The sequence below is a fragment of the Stenella coeruleoalba genome (assembly GCF_951394435.1).
Source record: "Stenella coeruleoalba genome assembly, chromosome: 2".
Taxonomy (NCBI): domain Eukaryota; kingdom Metazoa; phylum Chordata; class Mammalia; order Artiodactyla; family Delphinidae; genus Stenella; species Stenella coeruleoalba.
The window spans coordinates 166,364,367-166,390,400 of record NC_137147.1 but is presented as its reverse complement, the minus strand read 5'-3'; the positions used below and the strand labels follow the sequence as shown (position 1 = coordinate 166,390,400).

The 26,034-nt window shown below is 37.5% G+C and overlaps 1 protein-coding gene across 26 annotated transcripts in view; it reads left to right on the top strand.

Moving 5' to 3' along the window:
• Positions 1-26,034, top strand: part of CCDC7 (coiled-coil domain containing 7) — a 290,894-nt gene that overhangs the window by 120,875 nt on the left and 143,985 nt on the right. For 24 of the 26 annotated variants that reach the window (XM_079912715.1, XM_079912716.1, XM_079912713.1 and 21 more), the window contains 3 exons: positions 8,617-8,727; positions 14,254-14,364; positions 22,765-22,860. In XM_079912715.1, the coding sequence (XP_079768841.1) occupies positions 8,617-8,727; positions 14,254-14,364; positions 22,765-22,860 (318 nt within the window). The remainder of the gene's footprint in view (positions 1-8,616; positions 8,728-14,253; positions 14,365-22,764; positions 22,861-26,034) is intronic. The other 2 variants (XM_079912704.1, XM_079912710.1) reach the window with 2 other exon arrangements.

Below are 26,034 nucleotides of genomic sequence, written 5' to 3'. Positions count from 1 at the left end.
TTGAAGTGCCCTTCTTCAACAGAACTATTTTCTCTTTTTTCCCTTCAGATCTGTTAGTATTGCTTAACATGTTTAGGTGCTCTGATGTTGGGAGCATTTATATTTATTGTTTTATTTTCTTGATGAATTGACCCCTTTATCATCATATAATTACCTTCTTTGTCTCTTGTTACAGTTTTTGAGTTAAAGTCTATTTTGTCTGATATGAGTATAGCTATACCTGCTCTTTTGGTGTCCATGTTGCATAGAATGTCTTCTTCATCTTTTCACTTTGAGCCTATGTGTCCTTAAAGATGAAGTGAGTCTCATGGAGGCAGCATGTAGTTGAATCTTATTTTTTTATTTATCCACTCAGCCACTTTGAACATTTTGATTAGTGAATTTATTCCATTTACATTTAAAATATTTATTGAGAGGCAAGGACTTGCTAATGTGTCTTATTGTTTTCTGGTTATTTTGTATTTCCCATGTTCTTTTCTTCTTCTCTTGCTGCCTCCCTTTGTGAATTAATGATTGTCTGTAGTGGTACACTTTGATTCCCTTTTCTTTATTTTTTATGTATCAACTGTAGGATTTTGCTTGTCATTTTCATGAGGCTTACATAAAACATATTGCAGATATAACAATCTTTTTAAGCTGATAATGTCTTAGCTTTGATTACATATAGAAATGCTACCCTTCTACTACCCCCCAATATTTTATGTTTTTGATGTAACAGTTTACCTCTTTTTGTATTATGTATCCATTATCAAATTATTATAACTATACTTATTTTTAATAATTTTGTCCTGTAACTTTCATACTAGAGCTGAGTGATTAACACACACCATATTACAGTATTAGAGTTTTCTGAGTTTGCCTATATATCTATCTTTATTAGTGTTATTATATGTTCATGTGTTACTAATTAGCATTCTTTCATTTCACGTTGAATAACTTTTTTTTAGCATTTCTAATGTAATGCAAGTCTAGTGATGATTGACTTCCTCAGCTTTTGTTTGTCTGTGACAGTTTATCCTTCAGTTTTGACAGATATCTTTACCAGTTAAAATATTCTTGGTTGCAAGTTTTTTTTTTTTTCTTTCAGAACTCTGAATATATTATCCCACTATCTTCTGGCCCACAAGGCTTCTGCTGTGAAATCCACAGATAGCCTTATGAGGACTCCCTTGTATATGAGGAATTTTTTTTTTCTATTGCTGGCTTTAAAATTCTCTATTTGTCTTTGATTTTAGACATTATTTAGATAATGTCTTAGAAATGATCATTTGGGGTTGAAATTTTGGGGTGACTTATTAGCTCATGAACCTGGATGTCCAAATCTCTCTCCAGATGGGACGTTCTCAACCATTACTTTAAAATAAGCTTTCTACCCTTTCTCCCACTCTTCTCCTGAAATTCCAATAATGCATAGATTCTTTTAATGGTATACCATAGTTCAGGTAGGCTTTCTTCAGTCTTTCTTATTCTTTTGTTGTTGTTGTTTTCCTTTTACTGGGTAATTTAAAACAATCCATCTTCTACTTCACAGATTTTTTTTCTTTAGCTTGATCCATTCTGATGTTGATGCTCTTTATTATATCTTTCATTTCATTAATTGTATTCTTCAGCTCCAGAATTTCTGTTTGATTCTCTACTATGTTTTCTGTCACTCTGTTAAACTTCTTATTATGTTCATGTGTTGTTTTCCTGATTTTATTGGATTGTCTGTGTTTTCTTGTGGCTCACTGAGATTCCTTAAACATTTTTTTTGAATTATCTTTCAGGCTAAGTGTAGATATTCATTTCTTTGGGGTTGGTTACTAGAGAATTATTTGTTTCTTTGATGGCGTCATGTTTCCTTGATTTTTCATATACCTTGGCATCTTGCTTTCCTGGCTTTGCATTTGAATAAGCAGGCCCCTCCTTCAGTCTTTACTTATTGGCTTAATGAGAGACATACCTTCATATGTCCAATCTGCTTGGTATTCTGGGGCTTTCTCAGGCTTTTTCTAGGGATGTGCCTGCTCCACACTTCTTGTCACGTTTTTAGGGAGGGGGAATTCTTAAGATTATATGCCTTCTCTCAGTCCTACAAAGCCAGGCTATGTGCTGACACCCTCCCATTTTTACTTTCCCCAGAGTGGTGCTGAATGATAAAATTTTATGTGCTTCCTCCCAATATGGCAGAATTGAGGAAGCTTTCTGAACATGCTCACTATCTACAAAGGCTCAATCTTGCTCCCGCTGAGTGTACACAAAGTGATCCAGCCATGTGGGGGGTGTGTGTATGTGTGTGTGTGTGTGAGGTACACTTAGTGTTGATGGTGCCACGGCAACTTGAGGGTATCCACAGGTGAGGCTTTCCCGGTGGCTTGTGGATGGGCTTCCTGATGATTCCACAAAGTGGTTAGTAGGATTAACATCCCACTGATGCCTCCAAGAGTCCTGGATGCTGTTCTCCAAGCACCTCCCTACCTTCTAGTTTTTCAGTAAACCTCACCTTTCTGGATAGGATAAGAAAGAAGTCGGGCTCTTTGGCAGCATCCTGAATAGCTGGGAAAGCCAGTCACTCACTCACATGCTCTCACTTTCTCCCATGGGAGAAATCATGGGCCAAGAAAGTCTCTCTTGGAACTGAGCTTTGCTTCCTTGGAGTGATGTGGTTAAAGAGAAACTAGTCTTCTTATCCTCTTTATTGCATCAAATCTTGGATTTTTGTTGTTGTAGTTGCTCCAACACTGTGCCGGAACTTCTCTGCTATACTCCCAGACTTCCACAAAGACACTTTCATCTGTGGGTAATTGTAAAACTTAGTGTCCTTTGGGGAAAAGAGGGTAGAAAAGTCTTATTTTGCCATTTTGATGATATCACTCCTCTGTTTTCTTATTGATATTTTGTTTGGATGTTCTATCCATTATTGAAAATGGGTATTGAAATCCACTGTTGTGGATTTCAGCTGTCAATGTTTGCTTCATATGTTTGGAGGTTCTGATATTGGGTGCACATATATTTATAAGTGTCATATCTTCTTGATGAATTGGCCCTTTTACTATTATATGATGTCCTTCTTTGTATCTTTTGATAGTTTTTGTTTTAAAGTCTGTTTTGTCTGATACAAGTTTTGTCACTCTTTCTCTCACTTAGTTAGCATTTTTATGGAATATCTTTTTCATTACTTCACTTTCAGCCTGTTTATGTCTTTAAACATAAAGTTATTTTCTTATAGATGGCATATAGATGGGTCTTTAAAAAATTGATTCAATTTTTAAAAATTGGTATCTTTCTGTGTGTGTGTGTGTGTGTGTGTGTGTCAAAAATAGGTATCTTTTGACTGGGGAGTGTATTTTTAAAGTCATTATTGATAGGGAAAGATTTACTCTGATCATTTTGTTAATTTTTTGGGTCTCTTTTTAGCTTTCTGTCTCTGTTTTCCTCTCTTGCTCTTTCCTTTTTGTTCTATTGATTTTTAAAAATTTTCATTTTCATTACTTTCTTATTTTTTCCTACATATCTTTTATAGATATTTTCTTTGTGGTTACTATAGGGCTTACATAAAGCATTCTATAGTTATAACAGTCTATTTTATATTGACAACAATTTGATTTCAATTTCACACAATAACTCTACTGTTTTACTCTCCTTTTAATGTTCTTGTTGTCACAAATTATATCTTTTTTATATTTTGTATTTATTAACATGTTTTTATAGTCTGTGTTTTGTATACTTTTGTGTTTCTGTTTAGATTCCATTAATTTCAGTTTGAACGACTCTCTCTGGTATTCCTTATAGGGCAGGTCTAGTGGTGATAAGCTCTCAAGCTTTTGTTTATCTGGGAAAGTCTTTATTTTTGCTTTGTTTTTTAAGAATTGTTTTGCTGGATAGAGTATTATTAGTTGGCAGGATTTTTTTTTCTTTCAGCACTTTTAATATATCATCCCACTCCTTTGTTGTCTTCAGGGTTTCTGCTGAGTAATCTGTTGGTAGTATTGTAGGGGTTCCTTGTATGTGAGAAGTCACTTTTCTCTTACTGATTTCAAAATTCTCTCTTTGTTTTAGACTTCTGATGCTTCGATTATAATGTACCTTGGTGTGAAATTCTTTAGGTTTCCTTTTTGGAGACATTTAGGTTTCTTCAAACGGGGTATCAATTTTATCTCCCAGATTTGGGGAGTTTTAAGTGATTATTTTCAAATAAACTTTCTTTCCCTTTCTGTCTTCTTCTGAGACTCTGTAATGTGTATACTGGTTTGTTTTATAATGTACCATTTGTCCTTTCAGTTCTTTACTTTTTCATTTTTATCTTTTTTCTTTCTATGATAGGATAATTTCGAATGACCTGTCTTCAAGTTTGCTGACTCTTTCTTCTGTTTTATCAAATCTCGTATTGAACCCCTCTACTGAATTTTAAATTTCAGTTATTGTATTTTTTAGCTCCAAAATTTGTGTGGTGTTTTTTAAAGTATTTTCTATCTCTTTGTTGAAATACTCATTTTGTTCTTGCAACATTTTACTGAGGTAGTTAAGAGTTTCTATGATGGGCATTTTGAAATCTTTGTCAGGTAATTCATATACATACATTTCTTTAAGATGAGTTTCTGGAGCCTTTTATTGGGCCATGTTTCTTTCTTCTTGCTCCTTGACACTATGTGTTAATGTCTGCACATGTGAAAAATCTACCACCTCTCTACAGACTGGATTCATACGGAGGAAAACCTTCTCCATTCAGCCAGGCTAGAGGTTCTGGAAACCTGTCACACCTATTGTGTTGATGTATCTTCCCTGGACTTGTGTATGTAAATTCTTAATTAGAAGGGGTTCTCTTTTTTACAGGAGTTCATGATCTCTTGCTCCCTCTGGTATCTCTCTGCTGTTCTGCAGACCCTGTGGAGCAGCAGCCTACCACCCAACTCTTGTTTGTTTGTTGGTTTTGTTTTCACAAGTCCCCAGGCTTGTAGTGTATGTGGAGGCTGGTCAGTGCTCTGAGAGATACAAGACAGATAACAGTCCCTTGGCATAGTTCTTTGAAAAGTCTGAACATTGGACATATATTTGAGTCTTCTCCTTCCTTCCCCAGGGAGAATCTTGAAACTGTTTTCTCAAACGCATTGTTCTGAGCTGGGGAGAGGAGCTTTGACTTTTGAGTGCATACTAGTCTAAACTGTCATCTTTGTTCTTAGTGGTCCCTAAACAACTAGAATATTCTGGGTCCCATTAGTACATCAAGACAGGCAATACAGAAGCTAGGGCCTCAGGCATCCCCCTGAAAAGCTGAAATGTGGGTAAATGTTCCAATTCTTTTCCTCCCCAGGAAGAAGCTGGGATTGGGGGGGGGGGTTGCCTGCTTGTATACTAGCTCATATTGAATGTATACTCATTGAGTGTATACTAGCTCATATTATCACCTTTGTTTTCAGCAGCTCCCAACCTTAGGCCCTTTCCTCTCAGTGTTGAGATTCAATCCAGACAGAAACCAGTCCCACAGTAGCCCCCCAAAAAGTCTGAGCTTTGGACACATGTTTTAGTCCTTTTCTTCACTTCCCAGGGGCAAGCTGGGAGCTGACATTTTCCTCCTGATTAGTGGTGCTGAGATAGGAGGAAGAATTATTGCTAGAGGGCATCACAAATTTACCTTCTGGCTTCTGTGTTGCTGGTTCATCTTCAACCCATTCTGCAGGAACCTCTCACCTGGTCTCTGCATTTCTCACAAAGAGAATTGGTCCTTGTATTGTTGTTGAATTGGTATCTCCATGGGGAGGAGAGTCTAGGGTTTTCTGTTCTGCCATCTTCCTGATGTCACCATCTTGACTTCTTAACTTAGATGTGGCCATGTGATTTCCTTAGGTCAGTTTAGCATGAATTGGTCATGTGTGGAAGCATTAGGGGCCAGTGTGTGCTTCCCTTCATTCTCTCTTTTCCTTTGCTGCTGTGGCTAGGAATGTTGCAGATAGTAAGATTTATATCAGCCCTAGTTCCAAAGTGATAATGTTGAGCAGAACCTCTAGGTAAACTTTAATGAACATGGAGTAGGGACAGGAAATAGATCTTTGTATTTAAGCCACTGGAATTTTACAATTGTTACTTCAACATAATCTCACCTATCTCAGTTTATACAGTTTGCAATGATACAATCATAAATGATATGGCCGATTTTTTGTTCTGTTCTTCTTTAGTTTGGGCATCAGGGTACTGTTAACATTGTAAAATGAAATGGAGAAAAATGTGTCTTTTTCTAAATTTTTTATAGGTTATATAGCATAGATATTCTGTAATCCTTGATGGTTTCATAGACATTTCCCCTAAAACTCTTTAGCCTTATGACATTTTTAGCAGTAGATTTTCAGTATTTTCCCCTGAGGATATTAGTCTATTCAAGTTTTTTTGTATTTCATTAAATATATTTGGTAATATATTTTGTGAGAACGTTATTTACTTTGTCTAGACTTATATCACTTTTGATACAAAGATATATAAAATATTGTCTTATAATTTTAAAATATCTTCTATTTTCTATAGTTATATTCTTTTTGTATTTCTTGTATTTACTGGAAGAAGTAAAAGTAGTAGTTTAGAGCTCAGGCTCTGGAGCTGAACTTCTTGGGTATGAATTCAAGCTCAGCCAGTTATTAATCATATAACTTTGGTTAAACTAATTACCTTCTCTGTCCCTCAGTTTTCTCATGTACAGATGAAGGAATAATATTTTGTGCTTCAAAGAATCATTTTGATAATTAAGACATAAACTTGAGAACTTAAAGTGGTCCCAGACATTTTCACAAGTTTCTGATGGAATCCAACGTAGTTCCTTCCCTTTTAAAAAATTTAGCTTTTTACAGAACAATAACAACACTGATAACAATAGTACTATGTTATTGACAGGCTTCTAATGCTTCTTCAAATCCCAGAGCAATCATTCTCCTGAAATCAGAGTAGACAGAAATCATGAATTCTAATTCTAACTGGTGAATAGTAGACTGTGCCCTTGGCACTCTCTTCTTTTAAACTTCTAATTAAATTACTTTGTATGATTTTATAACTCATACTATTCTTGTTTTTTTAGTTCTGAGATTATCCTAGCATTAGCAAGTAGGAATTTATCCAAGATAATTACTGTGGCTTTATGACATGACCCTAGTACTAGCAGTCATTGAGAAATTCCCTGCTGTTTAGTTTAGTATGACAAGATGTCCCATGCTGTCTTGCCCATTTCCTGTCTTGCACGTTTCCTGTCTCATAGCTGGAATCAGCTCTTTTTCCTAGGAGCCGTGATTTTTTTTAATGGGAAATGTTATTAGAAACCAAGATTTGAAAACTAATTGTGCCCATCGGTACTGGGGTAGCTTTGAGGTACATTGAGCAGTCAGACTAGAAAATACAAATACACGTGTGTGTCTATATGTGTATATATATATTTATATACACATACATATACATATTCATACATACATATACCTACAAACACACACATGTGTGTATGTGCATGCATATATACATAGACATATTTAGAAATTATGAGTTTCTTACAGATACTTTCAATTCTAATCTATCCCCTCAAGGCTTGTTCTTGCCTTCTTCCACTTCTGTGTGCATGTCCCTTCTTTCATAGTGTAAATCCTGACTTGCACAACATCAGCCTATTTACTTGTTTGCTCAATCCTGTAAAACTCTAAAAATGTTTTAGAACTGACTGATTAGCTTATACCATTAGAAAAACAAACCATGTAAAATATTTCATGATTTTATTTCTCTTACCCAAGATTGAGAGTGTAGTCCTGTATTCATGAGTTAGTTGGATTAGTGCCTTTTTAATTTAAGTTCAGTTGATTTATTTCTTAAGTTGCTTTCCTGTTTAGTGCACTCGTCATATCCTTGTTAATATAATTTTTTGGAATATATAGAATATCAACCTACTTTCAAAAGAGACCAAGAGAGAGGGAGAGGGAGAGGGAGAGGGAGGGACGGAGAGAGAGAGAGAGAGAGATCATCTTTTCCTGAATTCCTTCCCCTACATTCCCCAGTTTACCCCTTCTGTTGCAAGTAACCATCTATTATATCGTTTTCTGGTTTATTATTTCTGTATTTCATTTTGTAAATGTAAGTGTCTCTATTTTTCTTAATTTTCCCCCTTCCCCTTCTTTCTTACCTCAGAGGTAATATGCTAGATATCTGCTTTTTCACTTTTATTTTTCACTTAACATTCTTTCTTGGAAATTCTTTCATGTCAGTTTCTAGAAAACTTATTCATTTTTACAGCTGTATATATATAGTTTATAGTATATTTCTTAGGTTATTCAAGCAATAGTCTGTGAATATTTAGCTGGTTTTGAATATTATGCAATTACAAATGATGCTGTGATAAGTAACCTCGTGCATATGTGTCTTCATTGTTTGGCCTATGATTGTAACCTGAAGTATAAATAACCGAAGAAAACTAGAGACTAATAGAAATATATTCAAAACACTCATTAAAACTTTTCTCACAATTTTCATGTCATACCTAGCATTATGGTAATTTATTTTTAACTTTATCAAAATGAAAGAAAGTTCTGCTGTACACTTGTATAAAGTTGAAGTTTAGGTATTTCACAATAGATACATATTTTCTATTCAGTGGGCTAAATGCATTTCTTGATGTAGGTTATGATGAAGCATCAGATGAAAAGCTTATGCTTAACCATCAGGATTCAGTGTCAAAACGCCAAACACAAGTAAAGAAACAAAGAACTTTCAAAAGGGAAAGACTCTCTAGTAAGTACAATAATTATAAATAACTTCATATTATTTTAAATTAAACTCATCAGAAGATCTTTTTTCTTTGCTTCCTGAAGATAATATCTCAGCATATGTTTTGCAGAAATTTTACATGTTGATTTTTTTTTTTTTTTTTTTTTGCGGTACACGGGCCTCACTGTTGTGGCCTCTCCCATTGTGGAGCACAGGCTCCCGACGTGCAGGCTCAGCGGCCATGGCTCACGGGCCCAGTTGCTCTGCGGCATGTGGGATCTTCCCGGACCAGGGCACGAACCCGTGTCCCCTGCATCGGCAGGCGGACTCTCAACCACTGCGCCACCAGGGAAGCCATACATGTTGATTTAAAGTATGAATACCCTAAGACAACTAGAGAGCAAAACTGAAATTATTGATACAATTTGGTTGGAATTTCTGATCATAAGACTATTTCATTCTCAGTATCCATTAAGGGCAATAATAGGTCAATAGTTGTCTCACTAAGGCTGTGTACCTTTCAGCCAACCTGGGAAATTTCTGCTCCAAAAGATCAGTGGGTGCCTCTCACCTATGTCAGTGTCTTTTTGCTATAGGCTTCGATGGGTGAAAAGAGGTCAGTAACTTAAAAACCAAATGGGGATCAGGTGGGTCCGAGGGAAGGCAGCTTGAATGGCCTGATGGAAGTCCTCCAGAGCATCCTGTTGGTTGGGTCTCCACTCAGAGGTAATAGCCTTTATGCTAACCCCACAGATATGTGCCATCAAACCCCTGTGGGCAGAATGCAAATGTGTTAGTACTCAGAGGGTCCCATCAATATTCAGACTTTTTTTTTTTTTTATAATTTGGGGAAGGGAGGGCCAAAAGATATGCAAACATCTCCTCTAGAGTAAGATTTTTATCTGCTACCCTGGAATTTCACTTGGATACTAAGTCCTTGTCTATATTAATGACCTAGCCATGTTGCCACATATGGATCAACAGGGTGTGCAGTCCTGTGGGATGGTGCCTTTGCCTGGGCCCACCAGAAGGATGTCATCAATATAGTAGAAAGCTATTATTCCCTCTGTGAGTGGGACTTTTTCTAAGACATGCTCTATCCATTGAAGATAGGCAGGTGGGGAATTTAGGGAGCCCTGTGGAAGGACATTAGTGGCATATTTCAATTAATTCTACATAAGGGTGAACTGATCCTGGTCATTTGCATGAAGAAGGTTGCTGAAAAGAGAGTTCAAGTTGTTGGTTGCTGTATACCAAGTTCCTTCACCTTGGGCAATAGCTTCTGTGACAGTCACAGTGCCAGGTTGGTACTAACACTCTGTGCAGCCTTAATTACTTAGTCTGTAGGCACCTGATGTTTTGTGCACAGGCCTGTTAAATGGAGAAATAGTCTATGGAATTTGTTGGCTTCTTTAAGCTCAGCAACAAGGGCAGTTATTTCTTTTTTACACCCAGGGAGTCAATATTGCTTTTGGTAGATATGGGCACTAGGTTCTGGTAGTTGGGTCGCTCAAGATCTTCCACCTGCCCCATTAAAATATCCTAACTGTAGCAAATCCCGTCACAACATGAGAGTGGATGCGAGTGGTGGGTCACATAAATAATACATCTATACCGACAATATATTCAGTAGTAGAGGCCATAGCAATGCACTGTACGGTAGTGTGGCCTGGAAAAGGTTTCTGTTTGTGATGGTGGCCCCAAACCAGACAGCATTATCTGTTTTCCCCTCATCTTGGTGCCAGGGCTTGTGGGGATTACAGTTATCAGTGTACCGCCATCCAGAAGGCCCAAGAAATGTAATTCTCGCCTGCCTGCAATTGTACTGGAATAGGCCCTCATATATCTTCACTGGGGATGTAAGAACCTTGGTATAACCCTATCTTGTTTTTTATTTATTTATTTTTTTTTGTGGTATGCGGGCCTCTCACTGTTGTGGCCTCTCTCGTTGCGGAGCACAGGCTCCGGACGCGCAGGCTCAGCGGCCATGGCCCACGGGCCTAGCCACTCCGCGGCATGTGGGATCTTCCCGAACCGGGGCACGAACCCGTGTCCCCTGCATCAGCAGGCGGACTCTCAACCACTGCGCCACCAGGGAAGCCCTTGTTTTTTATTTTTGAAAGCTGTGATCAGGGTCAGTGTATGTGGAGTTCTTTGATCCATCTCAGAATTCACTGATAAAGGTAGCGAGAATAGCACTTGCATTATTCATAGCGGCCACCACAAAGTGGACTGTAGTGGGGCTACATGCTGGGTCCTCATGGCCCATCATCTAACAATGAGTATCTTGGTGGAGAGCATTAATTTGCTGCTTTCAGACCCCACTGTATGGTAATCAGGCCCATAGATTTTTAGGTAAGGTCATTGCCCATAACATCCAGTAGAGGGAGCATTATTACCATTTTTACATCACTTTTTCTTTCTGGGCAGCAATTTCTGCATGCCTGAAAATTTGCCAATTAGGATCTGACTGTGTCACAACTGACTGACACAACTTATGAGGAAATTTGATTGAGCTTGATAACCAATAGGATTCACAAAAGTGAACTTAGAAATCTGAGTCTGGTAAGACCCAAGTCTAAGTTCTCTCCAGGTCACTGGGCAAAGTGATTCCAAAGTCCTATACATTCTTTTATATTAAAGGCATGAGTCTCGGTGTCAGGACTTAGAACTAACAATAGTCATAGAGTATAACTCAGCTTTCAGGGTCTCTGATGACTTTTAGGTCTGTCTCTGGAGAACCATAGCCATTAGCTAGGGAATTGGTTCCCTAGCTCTCTTAAGAGTCCCTCTGTTAGATCTCTAATTTGACTCATCAGTGGAACTTGACCAGAGTTTGGAGGCTAAAGTGAAGGTCCAATGTTCCCTTCAAACTGAAAGTCTTATTTAACAATTTGTGAGAACTTTCTAAGGTGCTCTGTGGCCTCCACCAGCACTTTCTGAGGCTCACAGGCTAAGTGTCCCATTGGATCCTCACACTCTTGCAGTTGATCCATTTGCAAAGTCCAAGGGTGGCCCAAATCTTCTCTCACACCTCCTAAAAGTGCTTTGTAGGATCTACAGCATTATATTGATCACTTTGCTCACTGTACCGGTTTCTCAGAGAGCTAGAGAGCTGCCGGTTGTCAAGTTGGCCAATTAAGATAACAAACTAAACAAAGTAAAATTCTGCCTTTTTTCACTTACCCTGATAGTATAAGCAAGGATCTAAACAGAAAAGGGCTGAAGCTCTACCAGTCTTCCATTTTCCCCACAGAACAGCACTAGGCAAGGGTCAGGTGTATCATTATAGACAGGAGAGAGTGGGGGCAACATCTCACTGCCCCAAACAAAAGGCTCCTGCTGTTTTAAGGACACTGGGCCCAGGGGAAGGATGAGGAGGCAGAGTTTGGAGCAGATAAGTACTTTACACCGAATCAGACTGAGAACAGTGTCTTCCAGGTCTATCTTTAAGGTGGCGTAGGTAGAGGCATCTGAACAGTACAGGTTCAGTACATCTGAACCTCTGAATGGAGGTTCCTAGGCCAGAATGCAGATAAATGTAAGATCATGGTCATCTAGAAGTGGAGGTTAAGGGTCAGCCTGACTGCAGCTACTTCTAGTGCCTGCAGTGTATACATCAAGTCAGTGTGGGGTTGGAAGCTTTTCCCTGTAAGAACTGCCAGGTAGGTTTGTAATTGCTTATGGGGCTGAAAGATCATATACAGGGTTTTGACTTGCAGTTGGAACCTCAGTGTATGTATATACACACACACGCACACACACACACACACATTCATACGTACCTATACCTACATACACATAAAAGTGAACATATATATGCATATACACATACATAGGCATATTTAGAAATTATGAGTTCTTACAGGCACCTTCAATTCCAGTTAATATCCCTAGGGCTTGTTTTTGCCTGCCTTCATTTTATATGTGGATGTCCTTCCACAGTGAGAATCCTGACTTTGAGCAACATCAACACATTTATATATTCACTCCATCCTATAATACTTCTAAAATTGTTTCAGTCACTTAGCTGATACTAGGGAAAAAACCTACTAAATTTTTTGTGATTTTTTTTTTTTTTTTTTTTTTTTTTTTGCATCCCACTCTCTTGCCTAAGACTGAGAGTATATGTCAAATACTGTTGATGAACTACTTGGATTTGTGCTTATTTTTTTCCTGCAGTAGGTTGATTAAGGTTGCTTCCAACGTTAGTCTTTTTATTTTTTACTTCAGTTTTATTTTCGGAATATGTAAAACATGACCCTTTTTTAAAAGTAATAAATATGCAAAAATATATATAAAGCATCATTTCTTTCTTATTCCTTCCCTACATTCCTTAGTCCTCACCCTCCTTTAGTAGGTATCCAACTAAATTGTTTTTTGGTTTGTCTTTTCCGTGTTTCATTGAAAAAATAACTTTTTTTCCTCTTTATGTATTTATTTCTTATGTCCCTTTCTTTCTTTTACCAAAGGTGAAAAAGATAGCATGCTAGATATTCTTTTTTTTTTGTGGTATGCGGGCCTCTCACTGTTGTGGCCTCTCCCATTGCGGAGCACAGGCTCCGGACGCGCAGGCTCAGCGGCCATGGCTCACGGGCCTAGACGCTCCGCAGCATGTGGGATCTTCCCGGACTGGGACACGAACCCGTGTCCCTGCATCGGCAGGCAGACTCTCAACCACTGCGCCACCAGGGAAGCCCTAGATATTCTTTATTTCAGTTTTTTTTTTCATTTATTGTTGCCTCCTAGAAATCCCTCCAGTTCGTTTTATAGAGACCTTTTGCATTTCTTTTACAGTAGTAGGTACACTTGTTATACTACATCATATACCATAATTTATACTTCACCGTAGTTTATAATATATACTTTAATTTATTCAACCAATCTTCTATGCTTATATATTTTGCTGCTTTTAGCTATTTTGCAATTACACATAATATTGTAATGAAACACTTGTACTTACACATTTTCTTTTTTTTTTTTAAGAAGTCAACATAGGTTTGTGTTTTTCTTTAACATCATTATTGGAGTATAATTGCTTTACAATGGTGTGTTAGTTTCTGCTTTATAACAAAGTGAATCAGCTATACATATACATATATCCCCATATCTCCTCCCTCTTGTGTCTCCCTCCCACCCTCCCTGTCCCACCCCTCTAGGTGGTCACAAAGCACTGAGCTGATCTCCCTGTGCTGTGCGGCTGCTTCCCACTAGCTATCTATTTTACATGGGGTAGTATGTACACAATTTCATTGTTTGGCCTATAAATATGTATTTACCTAAAGTATAAATAACACAAGAAAACTAGAGACTAATATAAAACATATTTGATGTCTAGGAATGTTTATGAAACACTGAGACTGTTTCACCATACATCTATCAAAAATGATCTCACAATTTTCATGTGGATCTAGCATTGTGGCAATTTACTTAAAACTTTATAAAAAGGAGAGAAGATGCTGCTGCATAATTATTATAAATTTGAAATTAGAGATTTCACAATAAATCTATTTTCCCATTTAAGTGGAGTGAATGTATCTCTTTTTGAAGCTCATGATAAAGTACCAGATAAGAAGCTTATGCATGAGAATCAAGATTCAGTGTCAAAAATCCAACAGCAAGTAAAGAAAGAAAGAAATCTCAGAAGGGAAGGACACACTAGTAAGTATAGTAATTATAGAAAATTTTTAAATATTTTAAATTAAACTCATCAAATGAGCTTTTTTGTTTGGTTCATGGATATGTATTTGGGCATGTATTTTATTTTATTTTATTTTTTAAATTAAGTTAAGTCAATTTATTTATTTTTAATTTTTTGGCCTCGCTGCATGGCATGTGGGCTCTTAGTTCCCCAACCAGGGATCAAACCCGCGCCCCCTGCAGTAGAAGTGCAGAGTCTTAACCACAGGACCAGCAGGGAAGTCCTGGGCATATACTTCATAGAAAATTTCTACTTTGACCTAAAGTGTTAATACCCTAAGATAATTAGAGAGCAGAAACAAAAGTATTGATACCTTTTGATTGAGATTTCTAGTACTAAGATTATTTTAAGGCCTTGGGTTATGTACTCAGTATGATTCAATAACAGACCATCAACTGACTCTTAAAGGGTGTACACTTCTGAGCTCTCTCCAGGAGATTTGGGTCCATAAGTTCAGCAGTTAACTCTGACATGTCTGTGGCAGTGTCCTTTAGTCATAGCCCATAGTTGGTGAACAAAGAGGTGCTGAGACCTGTAACTCAAACAGGAGATGTGGATCACAGGGACCAAAGGGAATGGTCAAATTCAACATCATGAGATTTTTCCATATGTTTTCTTCAAGAAATTTTATAGTTTTAGGTCTTAAGTTTCAGTCTTTAACCCATTTTGAATTAATTTTTGTGTATGATGTAAGGTAAACATCCAACTTTATTGTTTTACATGTAGATATCAGTTTATTCACCTATTTCTTGGAGACACTGTTCTTTCCCCATTGATTGTTCTTGACACCCTTATTAAAGGTCATCAACTATACATGTGAGGGTCTAAGCTCTTTAATCTATTCCATTGGTCTGTATGTCTGTCTTTATGCCCCTACCACACTATTTTGATTACCTGTGCTTTGTAATATGTTTTGAAATTAGTAAATGCTAGAGGTATAAATTCGTTATTCTTTTTCAAGATGTTTTGGCTATTTGGGATCCTTTGAGATCCTGTATAAATTTTAGCATGCGTTTTTCTATTTCTTCTGCAAAAAATGCACTTGGATTTTTATAGGGATTACACTGAATCTGTAGATTGCTTTGGGTAGTACTGAGACCTTAACTATATTAAGTTTTCAAATCCAGGAACATGGGATGTTTTTTCATTTATTTGTCTCTTCTTTAATTTCTTTCAGCAGTGTTTTTTTTAATTAATTTTTATTGGAGTATAGTTGCTTTACAATGTTGTATTAGTTTCTACTCTACAGAAAAGTGAATCAGCTATACGTATACATATATCCCCTCCTTTTTGGATTTCCTTCTCATTTAGGTCACCCCAGTGCCTTTAGTAGCGTTCCCTGTACTATACAGTAGGTTCTCATTAGTTGTCTATTTTATACATAGTATCAATAGTGTATATATGTCAATCCCAGTCTCCCAATTCATCCCATCCCCTTCCATTCCCCCTTGGTATCCATACATTTGTTCACGAGTCTGTGTCTCTGTTTCTGCTTTGCAAATAAGATCATCTATACCATTTTTCTAGATTCCACATATATGCGTTAATATATGATATTTGTTTTTCTCTTTCTGGCTTCACTTTCATGTTGTGGCTATCGTCAATAGTGCTGCACTGAACATTGGGGTGCATATAGCTCTTTGAATTTTGTTTTTCTCTGGGTATATGCCCAGTAGTGGGATTGCTGGGTCATATGGTAGTTATATTTTTAGTCTTTTAAGGAGCCTCCATACTTTTCTCCATCATGGCTGTATCAATTTACATTCCCACCAACAATGCAAGAGGGTTCCCTTTTCTCCACACCCTCTTCAGCATTTACTGTTTGTAGATTTTTTTGATGATGGCCATTCTGACCAATGTGAGGTGATACCTCATTGTAGTTTTGATTTGCATTTCTCTAATAATTAGTGATGTTGAGCATCTTTTCATTTGTTTGTTGGGCATTTGTATGTCTTCTTTGGAGAAATGTCTATTTAGGTCTCCATATTTTGATTGGGTCGTTTTTTGATATTGAGCTGCATAAGCTGTTTGTATATTTTGGTGATTAATCCTTTGTCAGTTGCTTCATTTATAAATATCTTTTCCCATTCTGAGTGTTGTCTTTTCATCTTGTTTATGGATTCCTTTGCTGTGCAAAGGTTTTAAGTTTAATTAGGTCCCATTTGTTTATTTTTGTTTTTATTTCCATTTCTCTAGGAGGTGGGTCAAAAAAGATCTCACTGTGATTTATGTCAAAGAATGTTCTGCCTATGTTTTCCTCTAAGAGTTTTATAGTGTATGACCTTACATTTAGGTCTTTAATCCATTTTGAGTTTATTTTTTTGTTATGGTGTTCTAATTTCATTCTTTCACATGTAGCTGTCCGTTTTCCGAGCACGACTTATTGAAGAGGCTGTCTTTTCTCCATTGTGTATTCTTGCCTCCTTTGTCATAGGTTAGGTGACCATAGGTGCATGGGTTTATCTCTGGGCTTTCTATCCTATTCCATTGATCTATATTTATGTTTTTTTGCCAGTACCGTGCTGTCTTGATTATGGTGGCTTTGTAGTATAGTCTGAAGACAAGGAGCCTGATTTCTCTGGCTCCGTTTTATTTTATTTTTATTTTTTTACTGTTCCTTTTTTTTCTGGCTCTGTTTTTCTTTCTCAAGATTGCTTTGGCTATTTGGGGTCTTTTGTGTTTCCATACAAATTGCAAAATTTTTTGTTCTAGTTCTGTGAAAAATACCATTGGTAATTTGATAGGGATTGCATTGAATCTGTAGATTGCTTTGTGTAGTATAGTCATTTTCACAATATTGATTCTTCCAATCCAAGAACATGGTATATCTCTCCATCTGTATCATCTTTGATTTCTTTCATCAGTACTTTATAGTTTTGCATGCACAGGTCTTTTGCCTCCTTAGGTAGGTTGATTTCAGCAGTGTTTTATAGTTTTCAGTGTACATGCCTTTTGCCTCCTTGGTTAAGTTTATTCCTACATATTTTATTATTTTTGATGAATTGTTTTCATAGTTTACTTTTCATATTGTACATTAATAGTTTGTAAAAATGTAACTGATTTTTACATGTTGATTTTGTACCCTGAAACTTTGCTGAATTCATTTATTAATTCTCCTGGGGGTTTTTTTGTGTGTGTATGCATGTGTGAATCTTTAGGGTTTTCTATGTATAAGGACATTTTATCTATGAACAGATAATTTTACTTCTTCCTTTCTAATTTTTATATCTCATATTTCTCTTTTTGCCCAGTTGCTGTTGTTAGGACTTCTAGTACTATGTTGAATAGAAGTGGTGAGAGTGGGCATCCTTGCCTTATTTTTGATCTCAAAGGAAGTTTTTAGTTTTTCATCACTGAGTGTGATGTTAGCTGTGGGCTTTGCTTATATAGTCTTTATTATATGTGGGTATTTTGCTTTTAATCTTAGTTTGTTGAGTGTTTTGTTTAATCATAAAAGGATGTTTAATTTTCTGTATCAGCTGAGATGGTCTTGTGTGTTTTTTTTTTCCTTCATGCTATTAATATGATGTGTCACATTAATTGATTTTCATGTATTAAATCAACCTTGCATTCCAGGAATAAATCCCACTTGGATGTGGTATTTAATCCTTTTAGTGAGCTCTTGAATTCTGTTTGCTAGTATATTGTTGAGTTTTGCATCTGTGTTCATCAGGTATACTGGCCTGTAATTTTCCTTTCATATAATCCCTTTGTCTGACTTTGGTATCAGGTTAATACTGGCTTCATAGAATGAGTTTAAAAGTTTTCCTATTCATTTCTTTGGATGAGTTTGATGAGGACTAGTGTTAGTTTTGTTGTTGTTAATGTTTGGTAGCATTCTGCAGTGAAGCTGTCTGGTCCTGGGTTTCTATCTGTCGGGAGGTTTTTGATTACTGATTTAATCTACTAGTTACTGTTCTTTCAGATATTCTGTTTATTCATGATTCAGTTAGTAGGTGTGTTTCTTAGAATTCATTTTTTTCTAGGTATTTCAGATAGTTGGCATACAGTTCATAATGTTCTCTTATAATAATTTTTATTCCTATGGCATTGGTTGTAATGCCTCTTCTTTCATTTCTTATTTAATTATTTGAGTCTTTTCCCTTTTTTCTTAGCTAATGTAACTAAATGTTTTCAATTTTGTTGGTCTTTTCAAAAAACCAACTCCTGGTTTTATTCATTTTCTTTATTGTTTTTCTCTTCTCTGTTTCACTTACCTCTGCTCTAATCTTTATTATTTCCTTCCTTCTGCTATCTTTGGGTATAGTTTTATCTTCTTTTTCTAGTTCCTTGAGTTGTAAAGTTAGGTTGTTTATTTGAAATATTTCTTCTTTTTTAATGTAAGCATTCATAGCTATAAATTTTCCTCTTAGCACTGCTTTCATTGCATTGCATATATTTTGTTATGTTGTGTTTTCATTTTCATTTGTCTCAAGATAATTTCTAATTTCTCTCGCAATTTCTACTTCACCCATTTTTTTTTTGAGAATATATTTTTATATTTCCCACATATTTGTGGATTTTCAAGTGTTTCTGCTACTGTTAATTTCTAGTTTCTTTCCATTGTGATCAGAAAAGTTATTTTGCGTAATAACAGTATCCTGGAGAATGTTCCATGTGTACTTGAGAAAAATGTATTCTGATGTTGTTAGGTGGAGGTTTTTTTGCATATATCTATAATGTCCAATTGGCCTATAGTGTTGTTCAAATCCTCTAATTTTCTTACTGATCTTTTTTCTGGTTGTTTTTTCCATTATTGAAAATGAGGTATTGAAGTCTCCTACAATTTTTGTTTTATGGTCTATTTCTCCATTCAATCTGGTTAATGTTTTCTTCATGTATTTAGGAGTTCTCATGTCTGATGAATATATGTTTATATATATAAACACTATAATGTTTATATTTATAATGTTACATATTCCTGGAGAATTGACCTTTTTATTATTATATGATGTCTTACTTTGTCTCTTTAACAGGTTTTGACTAAAGTCTCTTCTGTCTGATATTATAGTATAGCCATCACTATTCTCTTTTGGTTATCATTTGCATTGGGAATCTGTTCCCATCCTTTCACTTTCAGTCTATATATGTCCTTAGACCTAAGTGAATCTCTTGTAGACAGCATTATAGGTGGGTCTTATTTTTTATACGTACAGCTACTCTGTGTCCAGGGAGTTTAACCCACTTACATTGGTAGGTTGTGTGTTTCTAAGAATTTATCCATTTCTCTAGGTTATCCAATTAGTTGGCATACAGTTGGTTAGGAAAGGACTTACTTTTGCCATTTTGTTAATTATTTCCTGTATGTCTCATAATTTTTTGCTCCTCATTTCCTATTTTACTCTCTTCCTTTGTCTTTCATTGATTTTTTTTTGGCAGTGGCATGCTTTAATTCTCTTCTCATTTCCTTTTGTGTATTAGTCTTCTCAGGCTGCCATAACTGAAAGCCATAGACAGGGTCACTTAAAAAAAAAAACAGAAAATTATTTATTACAGTTCTGTAGGTGAAGTCCAAAATCTAGGTGCTAGTAAGTTAGATTTCATTCTGAGATGTCTTTTCTTGGCTCATAAGTGTCCACCATCTATTGTGTACCCACATGACCTCTTCTTTGTGTGCAAATGGAGAGAGAGAGAGATAGAGAATGAAAGCTCTGGTGTCTCTTTTTATTAGGGCAACAATCACATCAGATCAGGGTCTTACCCTTATGATGTCATTTAACCTTAATTACTTCCCTTCCCCCCATCTCCAAAACCGTCACATTGGAGGTTAGGGCTTCAACATATGAATTTTGGGAGATACAAACATGTATCCATAACATGAATAGTCTATAAATGTTTTTGTTATGGTTACAATAATATATTTTATACCAGTAACAAGTTATCTTCAAACACATACATACTTCTGTCACTAAACTGTACTCCTTTAAAGCTCTTTCCCCTCACTTTATTTATTGGTGTCACAAATTACATCTTTGTATACTGTGTGCCCATTAACATAGATTTATAGTTATTTTATGCTTTTTCTCCTAATTCTGTATAAGAATTAAAGGGAAGTTATGCATCAAAATTTCAGTAATATACATTTCTACATTTGTCCATATATCTTAACCAAAACCTTTATATTATCATACAGCTTCATGATGCCATCTAATATCCTTTCATTTCAACTTGAAAGACTTCCTTTAGTATTTCTGGCAGAGCAGGTCTAGTGGTATGAACTCCGTCAGCTTTTGTTTATCTGTGAAAATCTTAATTTCCCTTTCAGTTTTGAAGGACAGTTTTGCCAAATATCATATGCTTGGTTGACGGTTGTTTTCTTTTGGCACTCTGAAAGTATCATCCCACTGTCTTATGGCCTTCAAGGTTTCTGAGAAATTCATTTATAATCTTATAGAGGCTCCCTTGCACATGACAAATTGTATTTCTCTTGCCTCTTTTAAGATTTTCTCTTTTTCCTTGACTTCTGACAGTTTGACTACATTGTGTTTCGGTGTTGGTCTCTTTGGGTTTTTCCTAGTTGGAGTTTATAAAGCTTATTGAATTTGTATATCCATTTCTTTTTAAAATTTGGTAAGTTTTGTCATTTCTTCAAATAAACTCTCTGCTCCTTTTTTTCTCTCTTCTCTTCTGGGACTTTCATAATGCATATCTTGGTCCACCTGATAGGGTCCCATAAATCCTTCATGCTCTCTACACTTTTCTTAATTCTTTTTTCTTTTTGCTCCTCAGATACAATGATTTCACATGACCTGTCTCCCAGTTTGCTGATTTTTTTTCTGCCTGATCAAGTCTGATGGTGAACCCCTTTAGTGAATTTTTCAATTCAGTTATTATATTGCTCAGCACCAGAGGTTTTTTTTTATAGTTTCTATATCTTTGTTGATATTCTAATTTTGTTCATGCTTCATTGTCCTGATTTCATTTAGTTTATATTTCTTTCAGCTCATTGAGAATCTTTAAGGCAGTTGTTAAAATTCCTTGTGAGGTAATTCACAGACCTGTGGTTTTTTAGGGTTGGTTTCTGGAACTTTATTTTCTTCCCATGATTGGGACATGTTTCCATGTTTCTTTGTATGCTTTGTCATATTTTGTTGAGATTTGGGAATTTGAAAACATAGCTATCTCTCTCAGTCTTTTCAGCTACAGGGGAACACCTTGACTAATCAGCCTGACATGGAGGTTCTGATACTTCTCAAACCTTCGCTGGGGATGTATCTTCTCTGGGCTTGTGTGTACTTTTATTCTAGTGTATATGACTTTTCTTTTTTTTTTTTTGGTAGTACGCGGGCCTCTCACTGTTGTGGCCTCTCCTGTTGCGGAGCACAGGCTCCGGACGCACAGGCTCAGTGGCCATGGCTCACGGGCCCAGCCGCTCCGCAGCACGTGGGATCTTCCCAGACCAGGGCACGAACCCGTGTCCCCTGCATCAGCAGACGGACTCTCAACCGCTGCGCCACCAGGGAAGCCCTATATGACTTTGTTTTACTCTCCTAATTTCCCTAAGAGGATCTCTCCTGTTTCTTCTCAGGAGATTTTTGTTTTGGTTTCTATTGTATTCCTCCACCTGTAATCTCTTGCTCCTCCATCATTTGCAGAACTTCATAACCCCTGCAGCTCTAATGTGTAACGGCACTTGCCTTTGTTTTCAGTAGTCTCCAACCTGGTATCTAGCTATGGAACTGTCCCCATCAGCTTTCCAGATCAGGCAAGACAGCAACCAATGAGTCAGACAGTGCCTAGACATGCCAGAAAGTTGGATGCAAGTGTCACCCTTTTCATCCCAATGGAGGATCTGGAAATTGCGAGACTTCCTTGTGACTGTGGCACACTGTGGCACACTCTGCCAGGGAGATGGTGGGGCTAACTAAGCTGGGCAAAATGCCATGACCCTTCCTACCCTCTTTGGTACAGTTTTTCTTGGTTAGTAATTCACTTGGATGATGCAGCTTCTTAACTGGTTTCTAGAGTTCTCATAATGGTATTTTGGTCTGTATATTGTTATTAACTTAGTGTCTCCATAGGGTAATGAGGGTCTGGAACTTCCTAGTCCTCCATCTTCCTGATATTTTAGCCTATAATTAAGTTTTAACTTAAGTATAAAAGTCCTACGTAGGAAATATAGAGAATGATAGAAAGCACATGTGATGCCTAGGATTATTAATGAAATAATGAGACAGTTTCAGTGTATACCCATTAAAACTCTTCTCTTTTCATATTAGATCTAGCATTATGGTAATCTACTTATAAGTCTATAAAATTGAGAAGAATTTATGCTGTACATTTGTTATAAATTTGAAAGTTAGGGGTTCACAATAGATCTGTTTTTCTATTTATTTGATTATATGCTTCTCTTTATGTAGCTCAGTTTGAAGTACCAGATGGAAATCTTCTCTATGAGGATCAAGACTCAATATCAAAAACACAAATGCAAGTAAATACACAGAGAACATTCAAAGGTAATATATACCTTAAGTAGTATAATAATTACAGGTAACTTTAAATTATTTTAATTAAACTCAGTAGAAAATATTTTTCTTTGTTCATGAATATGCATCTGAGATTATATTTTATGCAACATTCATAGTTTCTTTGATGTTAGTTGTAAATACCCTAAGAAAATTAGAGAGCAAAAGTCAAAGTATTCATAACTTACATTGGTATTTCTGGTTGTAATATTATTTCACAGTCATAGGTCATATACTCAGACACCAAGGCTCAATCATAGGCCAATAATTTTCTCACAAAAGATGCATACCTTTCAGCAGACTGGAAGATTATAGGTCCAAAACTCCAAAGGGTGTCTGTCTGTGACCTATGGTAGTAGCCTTCTACCACAGACTGTACTTGGTGAACAGAGATGTTGCTGAGAGCTGTAACTCTAACAGCAAATGAGGATCAGAGGGCCCCAAGGGAAGGATAGGCTGAGAGGCCTGGTGGAGGGCCTCAAGTGCGTCCTCTTGGTTGTGGCCCCACTGAGAAGAGTGGCCTTTGAAGTAATCTAATAGTAATGGATGTAATGGATGCCATCAAGAACCACACATGGGGACTATGAGAGTGCAAGTATCCAAATAGTCCCACCAATAGCTGGGCCTCATTTTCAGTTGTTCAAGTAGAGTGTGTCAAAGCTTGGCAGTCTTCTCCTTTGGAATGACATGTTGTGCCCCTCACAGATTTTGCCCAGGGATTTCAGTTAGGTACTGGGTAACTATGTCTTATCTGTAATAATGGTCCAGCCATGTTGCTACATATCGGTCTGTAGGACGTCTAGTTCTTGTTAAGTGGTGCCCTTGTATGGACCTATTTGGATGATGTCATCAATAGACTGGAAGGCTAGTGCTCCCTCTGGGTGTAGGACATTTCTAGGTCAAGACTGTTTGGTGAAAGATAGTTGGGGAATTTATGTAGCTTTATGGAAGGACATTAGTGAAGCAATGCAATCTGTTCCCCATATGACGAACTGATCTTAATCATCCATGTGGACAGAGATTATGCATAGGGTATTTGCACCGTCTATTACAGAATACCAGATTCTCTCACTGTGGACAGTAGCTTCCATGACAGTCACAATATCAGATATAACTAGTGCCTGGGGACTACATCACTGAACTGCCAATTATCACTGGAGTCTCTACACACACAAGGACATATGCCCAGGTCCACTGAGCTACTGAATGAAGAAACAGTCTCAGGGAGAATTTTTGCTTCATTAAGCTCATCAGTAAGGACAGTTATTTACTTTTCTTCTTCACGCATTTGTTTTTGAGGAACAAAGTACTAGATTCTGGTAGTTGAGTAGTTTCACAGTCTTCCACTTGTCTTGCTGAAGTGGTAATTTCTATCAGGGTTTGGGGTGAATGCAAGTAGGGGTTCATGTAAACAGTACTTCTATACCAATAATGCATTCAACAGTGGGGGCTATAACAATGGAGTTTTGAGGTGGCCTGAGTGGGTACACTGTTGTAGGGTCTGGGTAAGTTTCCCATTGGTGGTGGCCGTGGAGTACCACCTCGGCATTATCAGTGTCCTCCTCATCCTGGTGTCGGGGGTTGTGGTGATCACAGTCACCTATGCACCCATGTCCCACAGGCTTGGGAATGCAATTCTGCACATCTCCATTGAACTCTAACTTTATCATAAGTCCTCACATTCCCACTGGATATATGGGGCCCGGCCTAACCCATAGTCTTGTTTATCTTGAAAGCCGTAAAGTCTTGGTAAAAGTTGGCAGAGCATTTTGATTCATGGCAAGGATCACTGGGAAAAGCAGAAACATAGCACCTGTGTTAGTCATAGGCCACAGTAGTGGCCTGTTGGGCCTCCCTTATCCCACTACCTGGCCTTCGGGTCCTTGGTAAATATCCCATCAGTCTACTCCTTTCAGACCCTGTTTTGGGGGTAACACACCCTTTGATCTCTTTAAGGCCTTTGCCCAGATGGTCCGGGGTGGTTACTAGACTACCATTTTTACATCATTCTCTCTTCTGGTCAGTCATTGCTATCTTGGCATTATTCACTATTACTTGTCCAGAAATTTGTCAGTTAAGGTCCAGATTGTGTCGTAGACCAATTGCCCTGACCTTATTAGGATGTTTATCAAGCTTGATGTCCAGCAGTAGTGGCACAAATGAACCTAGGAACCTGAATCTGGTAAATAAAAAAAAAAAACAATCTCATCATCTGCTGTCCTCATTCCCTCATTGTATATCTTAGGCACCACCAGGGTGGCTCATGGAGTCACTATTGCCTTTTCACGTATGCTTAAAACATGTTTTACAAAGGCAAGGATGAGCCATCTGTCGGATCCAAAACAGTACCCAGCTGAGGAAGGAGAGTCTTGGATGTCTGTATTTTTTCATACTCCTTTATTCCACCTCCTTGTGCAGTGTAGCCATTGTCAAGGTTCTCCAAGAAATGTTTCTGTATTAGCAACCCGGCAAGGTTACATGATTACTTCTTTAACAAGATACTCCTTTAAATGTGAAGATGAACGACTCACGTCTATAAGGTCTCTTCAGGTCACTGGGTAAAGTGATCCTCAGCACTCTACATTCCTTTTCATTAAATCATGAATTACAGTAACCACTATAGCAAAGGCTGAACACAAGTTCCAGGAGCATTAGATCTAACAGTAGTCACTGAGTGCAACTCAGCATGCAGGGTCACCAACAACTTTTGATCCCATTTTTTTTTTTTTTTTTTTTTTTTGCGGTACTCGGGCCTCCCACCGTCGCGGCCTCTCCCGCTGCGGAGCACAGGCTCCGGACACACAGGCTCAGCGGCCATGGCTCACAGGCCCAGCCGCTCTGCGGCATGTGGGATCCTCCCGGACTGGGGCACGAGCCCGTGTCCCCTGCATCGACAGGTGGACTCTCAACCACTGCGCCACCAGGGAAGCCCTGATCCCATTATTGATGAAACTGTAAGTAGCCAAGGAATTGCTTCCCCAGTTTTGTCAAAATCCCTGTTTGATGTTTAATTTGACCCACCCACTGGGCATCTTGGCCAGCAAAACAGGACTATTAAAATAGAAGGATCATGGGGCTTCCCTGGTGGCACAGTGGTTGAGAGTCCGCCTGCTGATGCAGGGGACACGGGTTCATGCCCCGGTCCGGGAAGATCCCACATGCCAC